Here is a 21,194-nt window from a genome sequence, read left to right on the forward strand (position 1 = left end):
TAGTTCATATTCTTTTTCATATTTTTTAATTTTTTTACTTTAAAAAAGAAGAATGAGTCCGGAATAAAAATATAAAGAATTTGTAGTTTAACTTTATTTATTTATTTATAATTGAATAAATCCAATTCTTTAAAAACAAATATAGAAAAATAATAATTTTTAATAAAAATTAGTTTTAACTAAAAACTAAATTTTAATAAAAATTAAGTTTGAACGTTTTATGAACCTTTTTGAAATTATTTAAGAAAGATAAATTGCTTCTATGGTAAATAGTTTGATTTGTAAATTGCAAAAGAAATCTTTTATTTTTATAAGCAAGGAATTAGATAAAGCGAGTACTAGGGTTACTCGAACCTGTTTACAAAAGAGGAGCACAAAAATCTTTTTTAGAACTGATTCAAATTGAAAACCAATTTATATTTGGAATCTATTATAAATCGAATCAATCAAAATATAAACCCATTTTAAAAAAGATAAACTGATTTTATAAAAACAATTTTAAGAACCAACCCATATATATATAGTTCAGTTCGAGTTGGTTGTTTAAGAACCATGCACATTCCTACATTCACCTAAACTTGAGTTGGGGTGTTCTTACGAAGGTTTGGGTTAAAGTTTCTTGATGAAGCGACACTACTAGAAAAATTTGATATTCATCAGTCAATTATAAGATGCCACTAAATTGGTCACTAAAATAAATCAGCGACCGATTTAGCGGCCAAAATTTTGTGACCGCCTATTCGATCATAAAAAAATGTTTTTATATAGAATTTAATTTACATAAAAAATCAGAGGCCAAAATTTCAGTCACTAATATTTCTTATGCTACTATTTCCATTTCAATTTTTTTTAAAGATTTTAATTATGTTTCAATTTTTTATTTTTAGTAAATTTTTTTCACCTTCTTATTGTTTTAACAAATAAAAGATATATTTATATAAAAATAATACCATTTTATATTTATATTGGCATGAAAGTGAACTTTATTTTTATTACAATTTTTATATGTGCATAATGAGAGTATATTACTTTATTGTGAAACATGTGAAAAGTATATTACAGTATTACACACGAGTCTTTAATGGTGTGCGGAGGTGAGTATATTACTTTATTGTGAAACATGTGAAAACTCTTATTTTTCTTCAAACTACATTGTTTCTTTAAAAAATTTGTTTCTTTATTTTTGTTTTTATAAATGACGCAATCAACATGTGAAAACTCTTATTTTTCTTCAAACTACATTGTTTCTATATTTCGAATTCTCTAGACAACAACATAGTCGTTGAAACAATGGATCAAAGACTTGTCTCAACTTGGTCTAACGTTAATTCCTCTGTCCCTCTTTCCTTTGTTCAACCACCTGAGTGTAGACCTGGTAAGGTCACAAACCCTCCAACTAAGACAATACCTTTGATTGATCTTGGAGGACATGATCATGCTCATACCATAGCACAAGTTCTGAAAGCTTCTCATGAATATGGCTTTTTTCAGGTTGGTTTCTTTAATTTTTTGCACTGACATATGTCAATCAACACGTGTCAATGATATATATATATATATATATATATATATATATATATATATATATATATATATATATATATATAATTATGTGTCGTGTGTCTGATATCCGACACATCTGTTGTTTATCGTTCATATGACTGAGACTAACCTAAAAAAATTATGAAATAGGTTATCAACCATGGAGTTTCAAAGGAATTGATGGATGAAGCATTGAATATTTTCAAAGAATTTCATGGCATGTCTCCAGAGGAAAAGGTGAATGAATGTTCTAAAGATCCAAATGGAATTAATTGCAAGATGTATGCAATAAATGACAATTACAAAAAAGATGCTCTTCAATATTGGAAGGATACATTGACTCATACATGTCCTCCTTCTGGAGAATTCATGGAGTTTTGGCCTCAAAAACCACCTAAATACCGGTAAGTAAATTTATTTTAACAAGTTTTCTTTTATATATTATAATAATATTATTATAAGTTTAAGTATTTGATTAAATATTATGATTTGATATGTCAATTTTTTTAGTTCAATATTTCACAAAGGAAAATGCTTATGAGTAAGAAAGTATGAAAGCAAGAAAGGCAAGAATTATATCTCAACCTTTCATTATTACAACTACCCCATGATCCCTATTAAAAAAAGAAATTAAATTTAAAATCAATTTAAAATTATTCTCTAAAACAATAACAAGTGTTCATTCTTGCATTTCTTATTCAAATCATTCTTACTATATAACATTACTCTTTCACAAATGAAAGGCGTTTTGATTTGATTCGTACGTTTTTGTTTCAGTTTGAAACCAATATTGTCGTGAAATTGATTGCATCATCAAACAGCATTATTGAGGGGATATAAGATAACATTGAAATGTGCAATAAATTGATGCAACTAAGAAACACCAAGTCAAATATACAAAACTTAACACAATATTTATAAATTGATAGAGCAATCAATAACTTTTTTTAATAGAAAAATTACATTGACTTCGTCTCTCACAAAACATACCGTCACAAAAATTGGAACTTATATATTGTCTTCTAGGTTTTGTTCCCACGTGAAGAAAAAAATAGAAAAGTGTATGGAAATTTCTTTACCCACCTCCCTACTTTCTTGGTCACCTTTGGTGAAAAACTCAAAATACCCTTACTTCGAAATATGCATTTCCGAAACGTTTTTTTTTCAAAATTTGTCTTATTTCGGAAATGCACTTTCGAAAACACTTTTTTTGGGAGAGGGGTGTCTTCGGAGATGCATTTCCAAAAACACCCTTTTTGGAAGAGGGGTGTCTTCGGAGATGCATATCCGAAATATTCCAAGACCAAAACCAAATTGGTCTTGGAATGTTTCGGATATACACTTCCGAACGAATTCAATAATTATTAAAAAATTAAAATCAAGGTGAATCAATACAGTTAATAGGTATAAAATGAAGGTGAATCAATAAAATCAAGGTGAATTAAAATTTCCTAAACAATTTTAAAGTTAAAAATTATTTTACTAACTTATATAAATCAAAAACATTTTAATTTCATAAATAAATTTTGAATTATATAGAATTAAATATAAAATTTTTTCATTAAATAAAATTAAGACAAAATATTTTTTTAATTTTTTTAAACTAAATAAAAATTATAACTCATTTTTAATTATGAATCAGAATAGAAATATATAAATATATAATAATTATTATTAATTTTGTAAGTGAAATATATAAATATATAATAATTATTATATAAATATATAAATATATAATAATTTTTATAAATTAAAACACTCATTTTTTTAATTTTTATAATTATTATATAAATTTATAAATATATTTATAATTAATATATAATAATTATTATATAAATATATAAATATATAATAATTTTATAAATATATAATAATTATTATAATTATTATATAAATATATAAGTATATAAATTAAAACACTCCTTTTTTTAATTTTTTTGTAAATATATAAATATATAATAATAATTATAAATATATAAATAAAAAGTTATAACTCATTTTGTATTTTCAAATTATTTTAATTTTTTAATTAAAATTATTTTAAATTTTAAAATATGAATCAGAATAAAAATATATAATAATTATTATTCTTAACTCATAAATTATATCAAAATATATAATTATTATTATTCATTACTCATAAATCATATCAAATTTATGATATGTGAATTAATTAATATTTTAAAATTTTTAATTTTTGGGATTTTTAATTTTTTTTTTTTCGGAGATGCATCTCCGAATTAATTAAAATCCTAATTTTTGGGATTTTTTCGGAAGAGCACTTCCGAAGTCTGGAAAAATTTAGAAAAAAAAATACTTCAGAAATGCATTTCCGAAGAGGAGTAAAGTGGGGTTTTTGCTGGGGGTGACCCCATAGGGAGGTGGGTAAAGAAATTCTCAAGTGTATTCGTTTCAACATCAAAAGAAAAATAGAAAGAGAGAGAGTAGATTATGACATAACTTTATTCAAAGAAAAAGAAGATAATTTGAAAAGAAAAAGAAATATATATATATATATATATATATATATATATATATATATATATATATATATATATATATATATATATATATATATATATATATATTCTCTCTTATTTAACTAAACTAGAAGTTGACATAAAAAATTAACTGAAATATCGTGTAGGTTTCAATTTATAAAAATTGTTTGCTTGAAAAAATAAAAATCTAAATGAAAATATTAGAGACATCTTCATTCTGAATTATAATCTTACAAAGTTCTCCTACAAAATTTTTTCTCCAAAACTAATTTATCTATTAATTAATTATTAATTATAATAATATTAAATTGAAACTAACAGTAAGTTTTATTATTAATCTTATAAATTTCAATATATAAAAGCTCTTAGAGAAAGGTTTCTCTTACACTATATTGTACACCCACATCGTATTTTATACTATAAATATACTTTTTATTTTTCTAAGTATTAATTATACTATTTGAAAATTTGTGCAGCACTAAAACAGCTATACACATACTGTGTATTTCTATACAGTGTAATAAAGTAGTGTAAACCTAACAAAGCTCAAGCTCTTAAGTGTCTTAAAGAATCAAAATTGTGGGTAATATTAGAATTTTATATATATTCCACTAATTAATTTTATTATTAATTAATAAAAATGATCATTAATTAGTAAGTCATAAGAAAACTAACCCACTAATTCTGTTAATTAGTTGTGAGTTATGTTAATTAATTATTTTATTTCATTAATTATATAAACTATATCTATTGGAAGTTTCGTGAGAGACATTATAGAATAACTTCCCACTGAATCCACTCACCTGAACCAAAAAAATAATAAAATAATAAAATTTAAATGATAATAATCATTGTTTTCATAATATTTTTTTTAATTTTGAAATCATATATCTTTGAAGTATAAGGAAATATATTCTTTTTGTAATATTAAGAATTAGAAGATGAATGTTACAAAATTATTTTTTAATTTTTTATTAGTCAATCATATAATATTTTCATTTTATTGGTTTTTATTAATTCTTTATTTTTTTGTATTGATTTTGAGGTTATGTTAATTTTATTGATTTTTATTTTATCATTTGAGAATCAGCGAAAACCCCTAAATGCCCCTACTTCGAAAATGCATTTTCGAAGTAAATTTTTTTCTAGATTTTTCCAGATTTCGGAAGTGCATCTCCAAAAAAAATTAGGATTTTGATTATTTCGGAGATGCATCTAAACACTAAAATTAGGATTTTGATTAATTCGGATATGCATATACGAAAATATTCTAAAAATTAAATTTTTTAATAATAATAATGATAATTATTCGGTTGATATTTCTATTCTAATTTTAATTAAAATTAATAAATAAATTTCATATTAATAATTACTAAAACTATAACTAATATACAATAATTATGATTATATACAAAAATAAATACATTAATAATTATTTAGCAAAATTTTAAAATAAAAAAAGAATAAAATTATTTACTATTTTATTCATATTTTAATATAAGTTTAAAAGAAAATTTTGTCTTAATTTTCATTTAGTTTAAAAAAAATTAGAATGTTTTAATAGAAATGATTTTTCATTTAGTTTAAAAAAAATTTAAAAAAAGTTGTCTTAATTTTATTTAATGAATAAATAAATTATATATTTAATTTTATAATAATTTTATATAAGTTAGAATGTTTTTAATTTATATTTGTTTATAAAATGATTTTTTATAACTATAAAATTGTTTTTGAAAATTAGTTTATAAAATAATTTCTTTTATGTCTCATAAAAAAAACTTTATTATTATTATTATTATTATTAATTTTTTATATAAATATAAAATGTTAATTTAAATATTTATTAGGTTAATATTATTATTATTATATCTTGATTATAATGATATATATTTAATAAGAGGAGGGTTATATTGACTCCAAGAGTAAATGTTCAACACTTACTCCAAATCATAACCATTGATTTTCATTAATCTAACGGTTTTAATTAGATTAAATGATCAATTAAAACCGTTGGATTAATGAAAATCAATGGTTATGATTTGGAGTAAGTGTTGAACACTTTCTCTTGGAGTCAATATAACCCTCCTCATTTAATAATTTATAGTATAATCAATGCAATTAATTATACTATTAATTGTATTGATTCACCTCGATTTTAATTTTTTAATAATTAATGAATTTTTTCGGAAATGCATCTCCGAAGACACCCTCTCTTTCAAAAAAAAAATTGATTTCAGAAATGCATCTCCGAAAACAATTTTTTTTTTGTATTTTCGAAAATACATCTCCGAAAACACTTTTTTTTGGTATTTTCGGAAATACATCTCCGAAAACACCATTTTTTTTGTGTTTTCGGAAGTGCACTTCCGAAATAAACTTTTTTTCAGAAAAAAAAAGTGATTTCGGAGATGCATTTCCGAAATATAGGGGCATTTTGGAAATTTCGTCGCGGGTGACCAAGAAGGTTAGGGGTCAATAAAGAAATTCTCTTTTTATTTCTAACTATTTTTTTTTTTGAAATAAAAGATTTTATTACTTCAAAAGTGAAACAATTACAAACAAGCTATAAAAGCCATAAATGACCTAATTACATAAGGGAATTGACTATAATCTTTCTATAATTGGGTTTTTGCCACCCTCTATAAACTAAAGTAACAATAATGTCCCTAGCCACATGTTGAATATCTCTATTATCCCCCAATGTATCAAATATTCTTTTATTCCTATACATCCAAATGCCATATACAACTTCAGTCAAGGTAGCTTTGAGCAGACCCTTGTTCTTACCCTTTCCTTTGGTAGCCTGTTTTATCCAGTTAAAATCAATGGCAACTGTAGCCTTGTTGTCGAGCCAGTCCAGCAACATTTGCCACAGTCCCACAGTGTGGCTCCAATGGAACTGTAAGTGATCTAAACTTTCCTCCGCCACCCTACATAAAGCACAAAGAGTTTCCTGCAGCAAGCCCAATCTATGTAACCTCTTCTTAGTTGGCAACCTATCTTGAATAGCAAGCCACAAAATCACTTTTGCTCTAGGCCTAGCAAAGTTGTGACTCATCAAGTGATACCACTCAGCTCTATTGTTATCCCCCATAAGCAGATTATAGACCTTCATCATTTGGAATTTCTCCTGCACCATCATGTTGTTCCATAATTGCTGAATGCCATTTATGTCTTGAATCTTTGCCATTATGTGTTTCAAGATCCATGTACAGTTATTTGTATTGATCTCTGCATCATAGCTTCTCCCTTTCAAATAATATGTATGAATCCACTTAACCCAGAGGTTGTCTACCTTCATACATATATTCCATAAACTTTTCATCAATGCCACTGAATTCCAGATCTGCAGATTCAGTATATTCAAGCCACCATATTTCACAGGTCTACATACTTGCTGCCAGGCCACAGGGGATTTTCGACTAGTAGTTGCTTTCCCAAACCAAATAAATGATCTACAGATAGAGTTTATCTTCTTTATGACAAATTCAGGAAGTGGTAAGCAGAGCATCCAGTACTGAGCTATTGATCCAATGATGCTCCTCACTAATTGAATCCTGCCAGCAATGCTAAGGAGGTGTGCTGACCAGTGTCTAATCCTACTAACAATCTTATCAATGAGAGGCAAATAGTGCTGCAGGCTTAGCTTACTACTAGCTAAAGGTATGCCTTATAGGAAGCCTACCTTCAAGGTACCCTGTCATCTGGCTCACTTTCAGCTTCACTTCTGCATCCATCCCTCCATAAAAAGCTTTGCATTTCTTTGGATTAACAATAAGCCATGTAGTGTTAGAAAAAACAGTGAAAGCCTCAAGCATAATTTCCACAGATTGAGCATCTCCTCTACTGAACAGCAATACATCATCAGCAAAGGCAAGATGTGTAATTTTCAGCTTACTGCACTTACTAGGGAACTTAAACTTTGTATTCATAGCCATCTTATTTAGCACTCTATTCATGTACTCCATCATGATCACAAAGAGCAAAGGAGAGATTGGATCTCCTTGCCTTATGCCTCTCTTAGCCTCTAAGATATCAAAGTATTCTCCATTGACATTGAATCTGTAGCTCACCATAATCCACTTGATGAATTTTTCAGGAATCCCCAATTCAGCCATCTTATATACTCTTTAAAGTTTGTATTTTTTTATATCAACGCCATCACTATTTTTTTAATTTATAATTAAATAAATTAAATAGTATATGTAATTTTTTATTCTTAAAACTATTAACTTTACAGGAGTAGGAAGTTTTAGTAGACTTAAACAAATTAAATTATATGTATAAAATTGTAAGTTTTCATAAAGAAGTAAATTATTTGTATTAAATTGTATTAAAATAATCATTCATCCTTTTTTTTATAAAATACTTTTATGTGTATATGTTCTAGCCTATTTTTTAAACTATCAATAAATTAAAATCTATTCCTGCCTCACACGGGCAGGCGTTTAGTTTTGATTATTCGATTAATTTTTTCTATAAATTTTGATATATTTTTTTTATTGAATTCATGTTTTTAGATTTGAGTAAAACCCCAAAAATTATTTGTTTTGTTAATTTTATGCATACTTCATATTTCTATTATTTTTCGTTTTTATTTAATCATTGTAGTTAAAGAGAAAAAATTTATTATTTTTCTATCTCAAATTTTACTTCAAATTAACAATTATTTTGTCGGATTTTTTCAGTGAGATTGTTGGTAAATATACACAAGAATTAAACAGATTGGGACATGAAATTTTGGAGATGCTTTGTGAAGGGTTAGGGCTAAAGCCAGGATATTTCATTGGTGGACTTAGTGAAAATCCAATGGTACTAGCTCATCACTACCCTCCATGTCCAGATCCAAGTTTAACTTTAGGCCTAGTCAAACATAGAGACCCTACACTCATCACTCTTCTACTTCAAGATCAAGAGGTTCATGGACTTCAAGTTCTTAAGGACAATGAATGGATTCTTGTTGAACCTATTCTCAATGCTTTTGTTGTTAACATTGGCTTAATCATGCAGGTAGAATAAAATTTAATCATTTGTTATATTAATTTAAATTCTATTAATTAGTTTCGTAATATAATATTATATAATGTTTTTCTTTTTCAGATAATTACTAATGGAAAACTTATTGGTGCCGAACATCGAGTTGTGACAAATTCAAGAAGTGCAAGAACATCAGTTGCATATTTCATCTATCCTTTATTTTCAAGAATGATTGAACCAGCACAAGATTTGGTAGATGAAATCACTCCTCCAATTTATAAGTCCATGTCATTTGGAGAATTTCGTAAAAATTTCTATGAAAAAGGACCCAAAATTGAACAAATTTTGCATTCTTAGTTATCCAAATAAATAAGAGAAGAAAAAAAAATTAAGAGAGAACTTGTTATTTCTTATATTTGAAAAATGAAACAAATGAGGGGAGAAATAAATTTGTGTATTGGACTATATTTTTTTTCTATATATCTATATATCCTCGTATATTTTTCTTTCTTTTTTCACCTTAAGAATATAAATCACTACTATAGAATAGTAAAGTATGCATAATTTGATTTTTGGTATATGCAAATGGCATTAAGAGAGTTGCCACTAGCCTGTTCTTTACTAGGTAGATAAGATTGATTAAGATAATTGAAGTGCAGATTCAAACCCAAAATTTTCCGTTTTTTATTTTGATTGTGTGAGTTTCACCACAAGAATGTTTAGAGAAAGAAAAATAAGAGTAACATCATTGAATACGACATTTTTCGAATTTTTTTTTTAAATATCCAGTTTTTTTAAAAAAATTACAAAAATAACAAGATTTTCAAAATAATTACCAAAATGTTTTTTTTTTTTACTTTTAACACGTTGTCGCCAGGGGGGGGGGGGGGGTGGCGACAACGTTTTGGGCCTAGGAGCTGTCGCCAGTGGGCCTGGCGCCTCCTCTTTGTTGTTTTGGTGTTGTCGCCACCCCCCTGGCGACAACACCCCCCCTATTTTTTTTTTTCATTTTTTTTTTGTTATTTTTTTTTCTGGGCTATTTTTTTCCTAATTTTTTTTATATATTTTTCCCCCTTTTTTTTCAACATTATTTGTTTATATAATTTTTTTTGTTAATTTATTATCCAACCGTATTTTTTTAACTAATAATTTGATTTCATTTCATTGAAAAAATAAATTACAAAGACACATAACACCTAAATACTATGTTGTGGAGCTAGCACCACGATTAGGACATTTGTTCCTATTATGTCCTACCTCACGACATATACTACACTTCCTCTGCATTTTTTCAGTTACATCCATCTCGGTTCTAATACGCCTGTTGTGAAATTTAGGTGTGAAAGAAAAAATGTGAAGTTTAGTTCTTATAATAGATGCACCACATCTTACACAATACTAATGCATGCAAGAATACATGCAATAATTCTGCACAAGATTCAAACATGACAAGACTAAACCATGCCACAATGGAATCTCGTCCCCACCTCTTACACAATATTAATGCATGCAAGAATATATGCAATAATTCTGCACAAGATTCAAACATGACAAGACTAAACCATGCCACAATGGAATCTCGTCCCCACCTCTTACACAATACTAATGCATGCAAGAATACATGCAATAATTCTGCACAAGATTCAAACATGACAAGACTAAACCATGCCAAAATGGAATCTCTTACACACACCTTACACAAGACTAATGCATTGATTTTAAAACATGCAATGAGAAAGTCTGAAACATTTAAATGTGACAAGACTAATGCATGCAGGCTAGGGAATCTCGTCCCCACCTATACAATTATGGCAGTCGCCAACGGGGGTGGCGACGACATTGATTTTTAAGAGTTGTCGCCAACGGGGGTGGCGACGACATTGATTTTTAAGAGTTGTACGCAACAATAATTTTTTTAAGTCTGTACGCAACAATACTTTTTTTATATCCACTAATATTATAAAATAGGGGCTCCTATGGTTGAGTTTACACACAGATACACAAACTCCAAATACCAAACAATCACACAAACACAACCATGCCTCGCCGGACAACCATTAGGCCAGACGGATGTCACAGGACAACAGAGCTGTCGCCCCGGAGATCAACATGGCGTGCCGAACCTGAACTGGAGTATCGCAGAAGGAACGGTCATGTCATATTCTCACCCGTCAAACCTCCCATGCCGGTTATGTTTTGGAATATCTCTTCCGTCGAGCAACTCAAGAGGAGTCTCATGTCTTTTTTGGAGGGGGAGTACGAAGCCGGCGAACAGATAAGAAGCATCAAGAGGCTTAAAACAAGGGCCGATGCTGTGACTGGAGCAACGATAAGTGTCTGGGAGAAGGTGGAATACGACATTGATGCCATTCAAATGATGCATGGACCCAATGACATTGTTTTAACCGTACTAATTTCTTAGATGTTTTATTTTTTTTGGAATGATTTATTGTTTTCCATGTATTAATGTTTTGCATGACCTTTTATTGTATCTTTTAATTAATGAATGAATTAATGTTTTCCATGACATCTGCGTTATTTTAATATATATATATATATATATATATATATATATATATATATATATATATGTAGTTTAAATATGTTAAAATAAAAACAATTAAAAAAAACAAATATACATGCATGCAAGAGTACACACAATACAAAGTCTGAAAAGCAAATAACCATGACAAGAATACATGCATGCCACAATGGAATCTCTTACACACCTATGCTATTAAGGAATCTCGTCCCCACAATGGAGTACACCAAGAATACATGCATGCCACAATGGAATCTCTTACACACCTAGTGCATGCAAGAAGACACGTTATACATAGTCTGAAACATTTAAATGTGACAAGACTAATGCATGCAGGCTAGGGAATCTCTTACACACCTATGCAATAAATGCATCTCGTCCCCACATTTTACACCAGCATGCATGCAACAATACAAAGTCTGAAACATTTAAATGTGACAAGACTAATGCATGCAGGCAGTCGCCAGAGGGGGGTGGCGACAACATTGATTTTTTATAGTTGTCGCCAACGGGGGTGGCGACAACATTGATTTTTAAGAGTTGTCGCCAAAGGGGGGTGGCGACAACATTGATTTTTAAGAGTTGTCGTCACCGGGGGTGGCGACTTGCTTCGTGTTAAGTGTTCAACCGTTGCATGCACTTGTCTTCTCACAATTAATTGTGGCAGACTTTTATTTCACCAAACACATTTAATTGTGTTTTGTTTTGGCTATAAATAGGTCCCCATACTTGTTCATTTTCTTCATCACCAAAGAACTATCATCAAACTTACTTTCATCAGAACAACTAGTTTTCATCATCAACAAAAAATGTCTCTCCTAACAATGGGTGAAGAGCATCGAGGAACCATTGCAAACATCGCCGATTATGTAAGTTTGAGTAAATTCAATTTATTTATGTTCTAAACACTTAAATTTTCTAATAATATTTACTAATTTCAAACATTCAAATACTTATGGTTCATCATTTTTTTTATAGGATTTCACGAGATTTAGAACCCGTGCGGGATCGATAAGTCCACCTGACCCTTGGATTGTGCCTTATCTTGAGCGTGCGGGGTTTGGGAAGGTAATTAATTTAATAAGCATCTCAATCGATATGAAATTTATATTAGCATTGTGTGAGCGTTGGAGGCCTGAGACCCATACTTTTCACCTTCCAATCGGTGAATGTACCGTCACTCTAGAGGACGTCTACATGTTATTGGGTCTCAACACAAATGGAAAAGCTGTGTTTGGAAATGTCCAACAACCAAACGCTCTATGTGTAGAATTGTTGGGTGTTGATTTAATAGAGGGTGGGGGGCGACAAAGAGGTAGGGGCCAAGGTATAAAGCTTTCTGGCATTCAACTAGCTTATCAAGGCCTGGTGTTGAATCGAGACTCTAGCGAGGAAAGTAAACTATTTAAAACTAGAATGTATATTATGTTGTTATTTGGTAGGTTTCTATTTCCCGAAGGCACGGGGAATAGTGTTAATTTTATGTACTTGTGTCTACTTAAGGACATCGATGCAATTAAGACGTATAGTTGGGGTTCGGCGGTGTGGGCGTACCTATATAGCTCTTTGTGCAAATGTACAAAAAAGGATAGCTGCACATTTAGTGGATGTGCATTCTTGCTACAAACATGGGGATGGTGGAGAATGCCGGTATTAGCCCCAGCAAATCCGCACATTTACGTCTTCCCTTATGCATCAAGGTAACTTAATGATCTTATTTTAATTACTTCATTTTTTTCCATTATTAATTGTAACTATATTGATTTTTATTTTTGAATGTGTTTAGGTTTAATGCCCTCGGGATGGACTACACCAAAACACCAGTAAACAAAATCATTTTTTACCGCCAACTATTGGATCGATTAAGACCCCAAGATGTAACACCACTAAATATTTCCATCTTCTAAATATATTTGTAAAATTAACTATTTTATATAATTTGAACTTAATATTTTTTTTGTTGCAGTTTCTTTGGAGACCTTACTTGGGTTTGGACCACGTACCCGACCGTAAAGAGGCAGCTGTTTGGACGGCAAAAACACCCATCATAAGGTTCACCACTGTGGAGATGCACCCAAGTGACCGTGTGAAGCTCCAATTCGGCATGCATCAAGGTATCCCTGACCCCCCTGAGCCTGACTCTTTGGGACGTTGGCATCTGGCGAAGGTTAGCGAACAGTGGTACGTAGAACATTGGCAGACGTTTACTAGAGATCAACGTAAAATATGGTCTAAACGTTCCAACATTGTTTTACAATTTCCTGTGGCGCCGGAAGAAATGAAACCAACGCCTGAATATGTAAACTGGTACAGATCGGTCACAAATCCCGAAATGTTTGTGTCTGCCCCTTTCTATTTAGCTGACCCGCGAGAACAACAACCATATTTTGGAGGCCAACAACAACAACCACCTATTTACCAACAACAACAACGACAACAAAATTACCATCAAGAACAACCACCACCGTCTTTCCAACATCATCAACCACCACCAAATTACCAACAACAACATTACCCACCACAACAACAACCACAACAACAAAATTACCACCATCAACCAATCCACCAACAAACGCCTTTTTACCAACAAGAACAACAACAATCCCAACAATACCATGTCGGTAGCTCTTCCAGATCACAATTCCTAGACCTCAATGTGGGGGGTTCTTCCACATCACCACCACTAACCCCCGACATGGGCATAGAAGAAGAATACCCGCCTTACAACACATTCGACCAACCAACATCACAATACCCCAGCCAACCATCTAACTTCAATACACCACCACAACCAATCTATTTTAACCAAACCGAATCCACCACCAACTTCCAAAATCCAAACCTCCAGGCCGCACCCACTAGAAGAAATTTCAACCCACCTAGACAAAGCTTTGACGGGCATGCGGGCACCCGCCTTTCCTATAGCGGGAATACTAGAGGTCAAGGACGGCTCACAGATTTTGTAGACCCGGAATACATTGAGGGGCCGTCGACTCAAACACAAGAGGAACCAAATAGAGGGGGCGTCGCAGGAATAGGGGAGCACTACCGACTCGTGACCCTTCTACACGACCTATTAGACAACCTGAATGCGGATCGTACCATGGTCCACGTGGCGCTCAATAATTAGGAATTTAATGTATTTTGTGTTGTTTTTCATTTTAATGTATTGTGTGTTGTTTTCCATTTTAATGTATTTTGTATTTTGGTAATGTTTAATTTATTGCTATTATTTTTCCAACTTTAAAAAAATAAAAAAACAACTAAAAAATAGTATAAAAAAATTGGAAAAAAAAGGGAAAAAAATAGCCCAGAAAAAAAATAACAAAAAAAAAATGAAAAAAAAAATAGGGGGGGTGTTGTCGCCAGGGGGGGTGGCGACAACACCAAAACAACACAAAGGAGGCGCCAGGCCCACTGGCGACAACTCCTGGGCCCAAAACGTTGTCGCCACCCCCCCTGGCGTCAACGTGTTAAAAGTAAAAAAAAAAACATTTTGGTAATTATTTTGAAAATCTTGTTATTTTTGAAATTTTTTTTTAAAAAACTGGATATTTAAAAAAAAATTCACATTTTTCTCTATTTTAGAATTGTCTAGAACTTGTTTATTCCAATTGGCATGCATCGGTTTTGGATTAAACCATGTAATGCTACATAACATATACATCTCTCTTAGATTTAACCAAATTTAAAGAAAATTTTATTAGAGTGTAATTGGAAGAGATAATTGAATATTTAAAAAAAAATTAAATTTAAACAATTTAAATGGTCTAATTGAAATTTATTTATTTTTTAAAAATTGTTTGGATAGAGTATTAAAATTATTGATTGTTAAATTTTTAAAATCATTTTTATAATTTGAAAAATAGAGACCAAGTTACAATTCTTAAAAATTTAAAGAGATCAGGTTGTAAAGTTTGATAATTATTAAGAACGAAGATGTAATTTTTGAAAAATTCTAAGGGTTAATTTGTAAAATTTAGAAAATATGAAGATCAATTTGTGAAATTTGAAATAGTAATAATATCCAATTTGACATTCACGCTCTATAAAGTACGAGAGAAATTTTAAATTCTTTAATTTTAATCGTCATTTCAAAATCATTAAACTTAAATTTGGTCAAAATTCTTCTAGATTTCCATCCTTTTAATAAAATTTTCTTTTTTATTCAAACAATAAATTTTATCTAAATCATTTTAAATTTTTTCAAATCATTATATTCATGCTTCATTCAAATTCACTCTTAATATTTTCCCGGAACTCTATGAATTTCTAAAATTATATCTTACACCTCGTTTGGATAGTATTATTTTACACATATAGGTATAGGTGTAAAATACAATGTTTAAATATGGTTTTTCAAAATATAAACAGTATAATAATGACGCTCATAAATATGAATATTATGACAGTTTCAGCTGTCACAATTTTTAAAAATGACACTTCTCAATCCAAACATGATTGTTGATTGAGTTAAAAGTTTTTCCAAATAGTATTATTTAGACGTGTTAGAACAAGATTTGTTCTGATCAATATTCTATGTTTTGATAATAATATTATATATGAATTTTGTATAAGACAATGTGGTACTCTAATCCTCTGCATTTTCCATTTCAGGAAATACATAAAGAGTATGCACAATTCAACGCTTAAAAGCACTGACTCAGAAGGTTCTGGATGGCTACATCAGAACATGCTCTGGAAAGACATCAGAAGATGGTCAAGCAGAATCAGAACATGAACTATGAAGCATCAGAAGAACGAAGTCAGAAGCAGAAGCACTGAAGTTCTGAATGGTATCACGCTCAAGTTCTTCAAAGTCAAAAGACAAGAAGATGCTCTGCACCAAGCTGATTCACTCTGATATTCAAACGTTGTTATCTACAAATCTGAGCTCAGAAGCAAGTACAAGATGACAGACTATTAAGTCTAATCTCTGACTGACAAAAGGAACGTTAGAAGCTACAAAAGGCAAAGTCAATAAAAGCCGCAAAAGCATGGCTCGAGCTAGTTGACAAAAGTGTGAAACATTAAATGCAGCGTTGTACTATTCACGCAAAGCATTAAATGCAACCCAACGGTCATCTTCTCTCATCGCCTATATATAGAAGTTCTGATCAGAAGCAGCAAAAAGAGAACACTTGCGCAATATACCAAAACGCTGTCAAAATCAAAGCTCACGAACTTCATCTTCAACCTCACAAACTCTTGTAATATTTAGTGAGTGTTAAGCTTAGATCTTAAGAGAAATATCACTGTTGTGATTATAGCTTTATAAGAAGCAATCTTACTCTTGTAAACATTATTTTACATTATTTGTAAAAGGTTCCTAGAGTGATCAAGTTGTGATCAGTAGACTCTAGAAGACTTAGAAGTTTTCTAAGTGGTGATTTCCTAGAGTGATCAAGTTGTGATCTGTATACTCTAGAAGACTTAGAAGTTTTCTAAGTGGATAACCATTGTAATCAGTTGGATTAGTGGATTAAATCCTCAATTGAGGTTAATCACTCTAAGGGGGTGGACTGGAGTAGTTTCGTTAACAACGAACCAGGATAAAAATATTTGTGTTCATTGTTTTTATCTTACAAGTTTTTAAAGTCACACTTATTCAACCCCCCCCCCCCTTTCTAAATGTTTTTATATCCTTCAAGACAAACTTATAGGATATGTCTGAATTTTACTATTCATGTTTAAGGATGGCAAAAAACTGTATTTGTGGGTGTAGCGGTGAAAAATTGAGAGTAAGCCATTGATTGACTTAACTAGTATTTTAATGAAAGTCGCTACCGCGCTTTATTGTTTTCAAAGGAAATGGGGAAAGAACAAAATAAAATCCAAAGGAGTTTTTAAAACAAAATTAATAAAACAAACAGAGTTCTAGGTTCGGGGGTTGGTTATACAAAGAGAAAGTATTAGCACCCGATGTATCTATAGTACTCTATAGGAGCCTCTTTGAAATATGTATATGGCTTGAAGTTTATTGTTGATGTTTTATTTATGAAAAGAATGGGGAGGTGAGAAAATAATTTTATATGCTCGGCAAGATGTTGTATCTTGTGCATACATACCCCTTAAGTGCAATAGGGAAATCAGAGCGTTTGTAGTTCCTCTTAAAAGGAAAGAAGGGTCAAAGTGGCAAAATGTTTTTGGATGCTAAGTTTTAGAATTACAAAGCATGTTTTTTGAATTACTAAGCTTTAGAAATGCTGAGCAAGTTTTAAAATGGACTAAGCTTTAGAAATGCAAAGCAAGTTTTAAAAGGGGCTAAGCTTTAGAAATGCAAAGCATAAGTTTGAAATGCTAGGTTTTAGAATTACAAAGCATATTTAAAAATGGCTAAGCTTTAGAAATGCAAAGCAAGGGTTTGATTGCTAAGTTTTAAGAAGTATAAAGCAAAGGTAAATACAAGAAAGAGGTGAGTATCTTGACAATTTTAGTCAATACTGTCTCATTCCTTTGGATTGGAGACATAAACAATATTAGTAAGGAATCAAGCAAGCATCAAGATAAAGTATCTCAAGCAATATCATATATGAGATATGGTATATGTATCATGATCAAAGTCAAAGTATGTCAAGCATATGTATTAAGATCAAAATATCAAATAATTAGGATGAGGCCATCATACCATGAGATCAAGACTACAAGGCACATCATCATATAAACTCATGGATAAGTGTTTAACAAAGGGGTCATATCAATATGTGTCAAGCATATGAGCATGGAGAGAAAAAAATCAACTTAACTATACAAGATAGAACATCAATCACATGGTAAAGGAAACCTTAAAAGGATCATCATGCAAGTTCATTGGCAACTAAATACAAGCATCAAAGCATGACATTAAGTTAATCACAAAGACAAATCAAGACAAGTAAGACTATACAATGTATACAGTCATCATCATGAAAATATATAGATCAAATAAATATAAACATGTGATCTAAACAAGATATGAAGATCAAACAAGCAAGATCTTCTAGTAACGGCTGGAACTTTAATTCTACAGACAAAATCTTTATTTTTGGAAAGAACTTAAAACGAATTATATCAACCTTCCAAAAACGAAGAAGTGTGTCTCTCAACGGATCCAAAGCTTCACTATATATTGAAGACACTACTGAAGTTTGAAACAAGAATTCTCACGCACAAACAATTACAAAGAGATCTCAAATTATTATTCATTCATTCTTTTATTTTCTGTGCATCGTTCTTAAACATTGTGTATACATCACAGTTGTGATATAGCTTTCTAGAAGCAATTCTTAAACACTTTCTAGTTGTAAGTTTATAATTGTTGTTCCTTGAGAAACTGGGTTGTGGTTTATCTCAAGAAGATTTTGACGGTTGTCATTGTGAACGTTGTTGTAATCAAGTTTGATTAGTGGACTAATACCTCGTAAGAGAGAGGATAAATCACATTGATAGGGTGGACTGAAGTAGTTTGAGTTCAAACGAACCAGAATAACCAAACGTGTCATAAGTTTTTATTTTATCAAAAACCCAATCCAACTCTCCTTATTGGGTTTTTCGAACCTTCAAAACAATTATATAAATGTTCGTGTTTTAATATTTATTTTACTATTGATGAGATTCTTCCCTTGTAGCGTTTGCCTAACATAGGCTAACTTAATTTGTTGACTTTTATGAATTGACTTTAGCGTTGTCAGAACCAATGCTATATTTATTTGTTGACTTCACTTGATTTACCTTGGTGTTTGCCATACTGACACTACTTTTTAATTTTTGACATTTCTTGATTGGATTTACTGTCAATCGAGCCGAGGCTACGCTAATTTGTTGACTTCATGCCTATTAAATATCATAGTGTTAGCTTATGCTACCTGCATGTAGATTCAGCTTAGTCACTGCTATTTAGCCATTATGGCTTTTCAATCGAAGCTACACCATAGCTTCACATGTTTTATCGGCTCGACACCGACGCTAATGTCAATTAGTGTTAGTTTTTGAGCTTTTAGCGTCCAATAACATCTGACGCTAATAGGTGTTGTTATACTAGTGCTTATGCGTAAAATAATCCAAACATTAAAGACATTTGTTAACATTTTCCATAAATTAATTATGAAAGAAAGAACTCAAATTATTTTCCCTCAATAGTTCCACACATTCACACATTTTTTGCATTAGTAATAGCTAGATCAAGATTGATTGAACAATTTTTCACGCTTTATATTTTTAAATTTTTAAAAATAAATAATGTAGTAGAAAAGAGCCCACAACTCCAAACTATATTAATATGAAGAAAATGACAAAAGAGAATGAGGAATGGGAGGGAAAGTTAAATACTCTTAAAAAGAAGTGAGCATCTAGCTTGGTAGTCCAAGCTTGTTTTCAGAGAAAAACTATTACAATTAGATAAAGAAATTTCATTCCAAAATACATAATTTGAAAGATTCAAACGGATGCTAGATAAGGCATTAAGGCATCTACAAAATCATTACCTTATTTAAATGTGTGTGTCACCTTGAAGTTCATGTTTCTTATCAATAATTGACCATTGAATCTCCTATTTCTTAATGCCTAAGTAATGATAGTTGTTGATTTAAAATCCAAACCACACATGAATTTTTTTCTACTCATAGGTTATTCCAATGCAAGTGAAAGGAAATCTGAATGGCTGTAAGAACACCAATCAGCTCTACAAAAAAAAAAAAAAATTCCTTTTGACACTCTCTGCAAAGCACCAAGGAAGTTTTCATGATAGTTCCTAGGGATGGTAAGTCCCTCATGGTGGAGGAATATGTTTATTTTCTCTTGTTCCCTGAAAAAAGACACACAATAGTTTATCATAAAACCACATTAAAGTCACCAATATAGCAGCAAGGGAAATTATTCTGAGTGTTCAAATCATAAAGCCTAGACCAAACATATCTTATTTTGAGATGGTAAAATGAGGCATAAATAACAATAATACCAAATTTTTTATTAGTAACATCCACAATAAAAGCCACAAGTTGTTCATCACAAGATAAATTAGTAGGATTTAAATTTTCTTTACAAATACACCAAGTGTTAGGAAATAAAATGTTTCTTTAAATGCAAACAATTTAATGTCTTACCTCTGTAACCATCTTCCAGGGAATGCTTCAAAGTTCATCCATGGTTCGTCAATGATGACAAGCTCATGTTTTTATTTACTTAAGAATCTTACAAGAGCCAATTTAGAGGGGCATTGATCAATCCCTTTAAATACCCATCAGACGAGATCTAGTATGTTCTTTCCTGGAGACAAGATTTGGATTTTATTTATTCTTTTTGGAAATATCAAGTGTGTGTCCGTGTTCATTCTTTTTAGCGACATTAATGTTGAACACACAAAATCTTTGTTGAATCTTTTTCATTATTTTTGCTTTATGCTTATAATAGTGGTGGTAATCGACAATGATGATAACTGCAATGATGATAATGACGAAAGAGGAGCACAAAAATCATTTTTAGAATTGATTCAAATTGAAAACCAATTTATATTTGAAATCTATTGTAAATCGAATCAATCAAAATATAAACCCATTTTAAAAAATATAAACTAATTTTATAAAAACAGTTTTAAGAATCAACCCATATATATAGTTCAATTCGAGTTGGTTTAAGAACCATGCACATTCCTAAAT

General features: G+C 30.4%; 1 protein-coding gene across 1 annotated transcript; it reads left to right on the forward strand.

Moving 5' to 3' along the window:
* Window positions 1-1,218: 1,218 nt before the first annotated feature.
* LOC131628642 (hyoscyamine 6-dioxygenase-like) lies at window positions 1,219-9,510 on the forward strand. The gene is made up of 4 exons (XM_058899471.1): window positions 1,219-1,491; window positions 1,693-1,946; window positions 8,732-9,053; window positions 9,144-9,510. The coding sequence occupies exons 1-4, from the start codon at window positions 1,291-1,293 to the stop codon at window positions 9,375-9,377; spliced, it is 1,011 nt and encodes a 336-aa protein (XP_058755454.1). The 5' UTR covers window positions 1,219-1,290; the 3' UTR covers window positions 9,378-9,510.
* Window positions 9,511-21,194: the final 11,684 nt, after the last annotated feature.

This window comes from Vicia villosa, unplaced genomic scaffold (genome assembly GCF_029867415.1).
Source record: "Vicia villosa cultivar HV-30 ecotype Madison, WI unplaced genomic scaffold, Vvil1.0 ctg.000470F_1_1, whole genome shotgun sequence".
Taxonomy (NCBI): Eukaryota; Viridiplantae; Streptophyta; class Magnoliopsida; order Fabales; family Fabaceae; genus Vicia; species Vicia villosa.

What these genes read in the sequence shown, in the direction of transcription:
- LOC131628642 (XM_058899471.1), top strand. Translation starts at nt 1,291, where the DNA reads ATGGATCAAAGACTTGTCTCAACTTGGTCTAACGTTAATTCCTCTGTC. An exon ending in ATGAATATGGCTTTTTTCAG is followed by an intron (nt 1,492 to 1,692) that starts GTTGGTTTCTTT and finishes ATTATGAAATAG; the next exon opens with GTTATCAACCATGGAGTTTC. An exon ending in ACATTGGCTTAATCATGCAG is followed by an intron (nt 9,054 to 9,143) that starts GTAGAATAAAAT and finishes TTTCTTTTTCAG; the next exon opens with ATAATTACTAATGGAAAACT.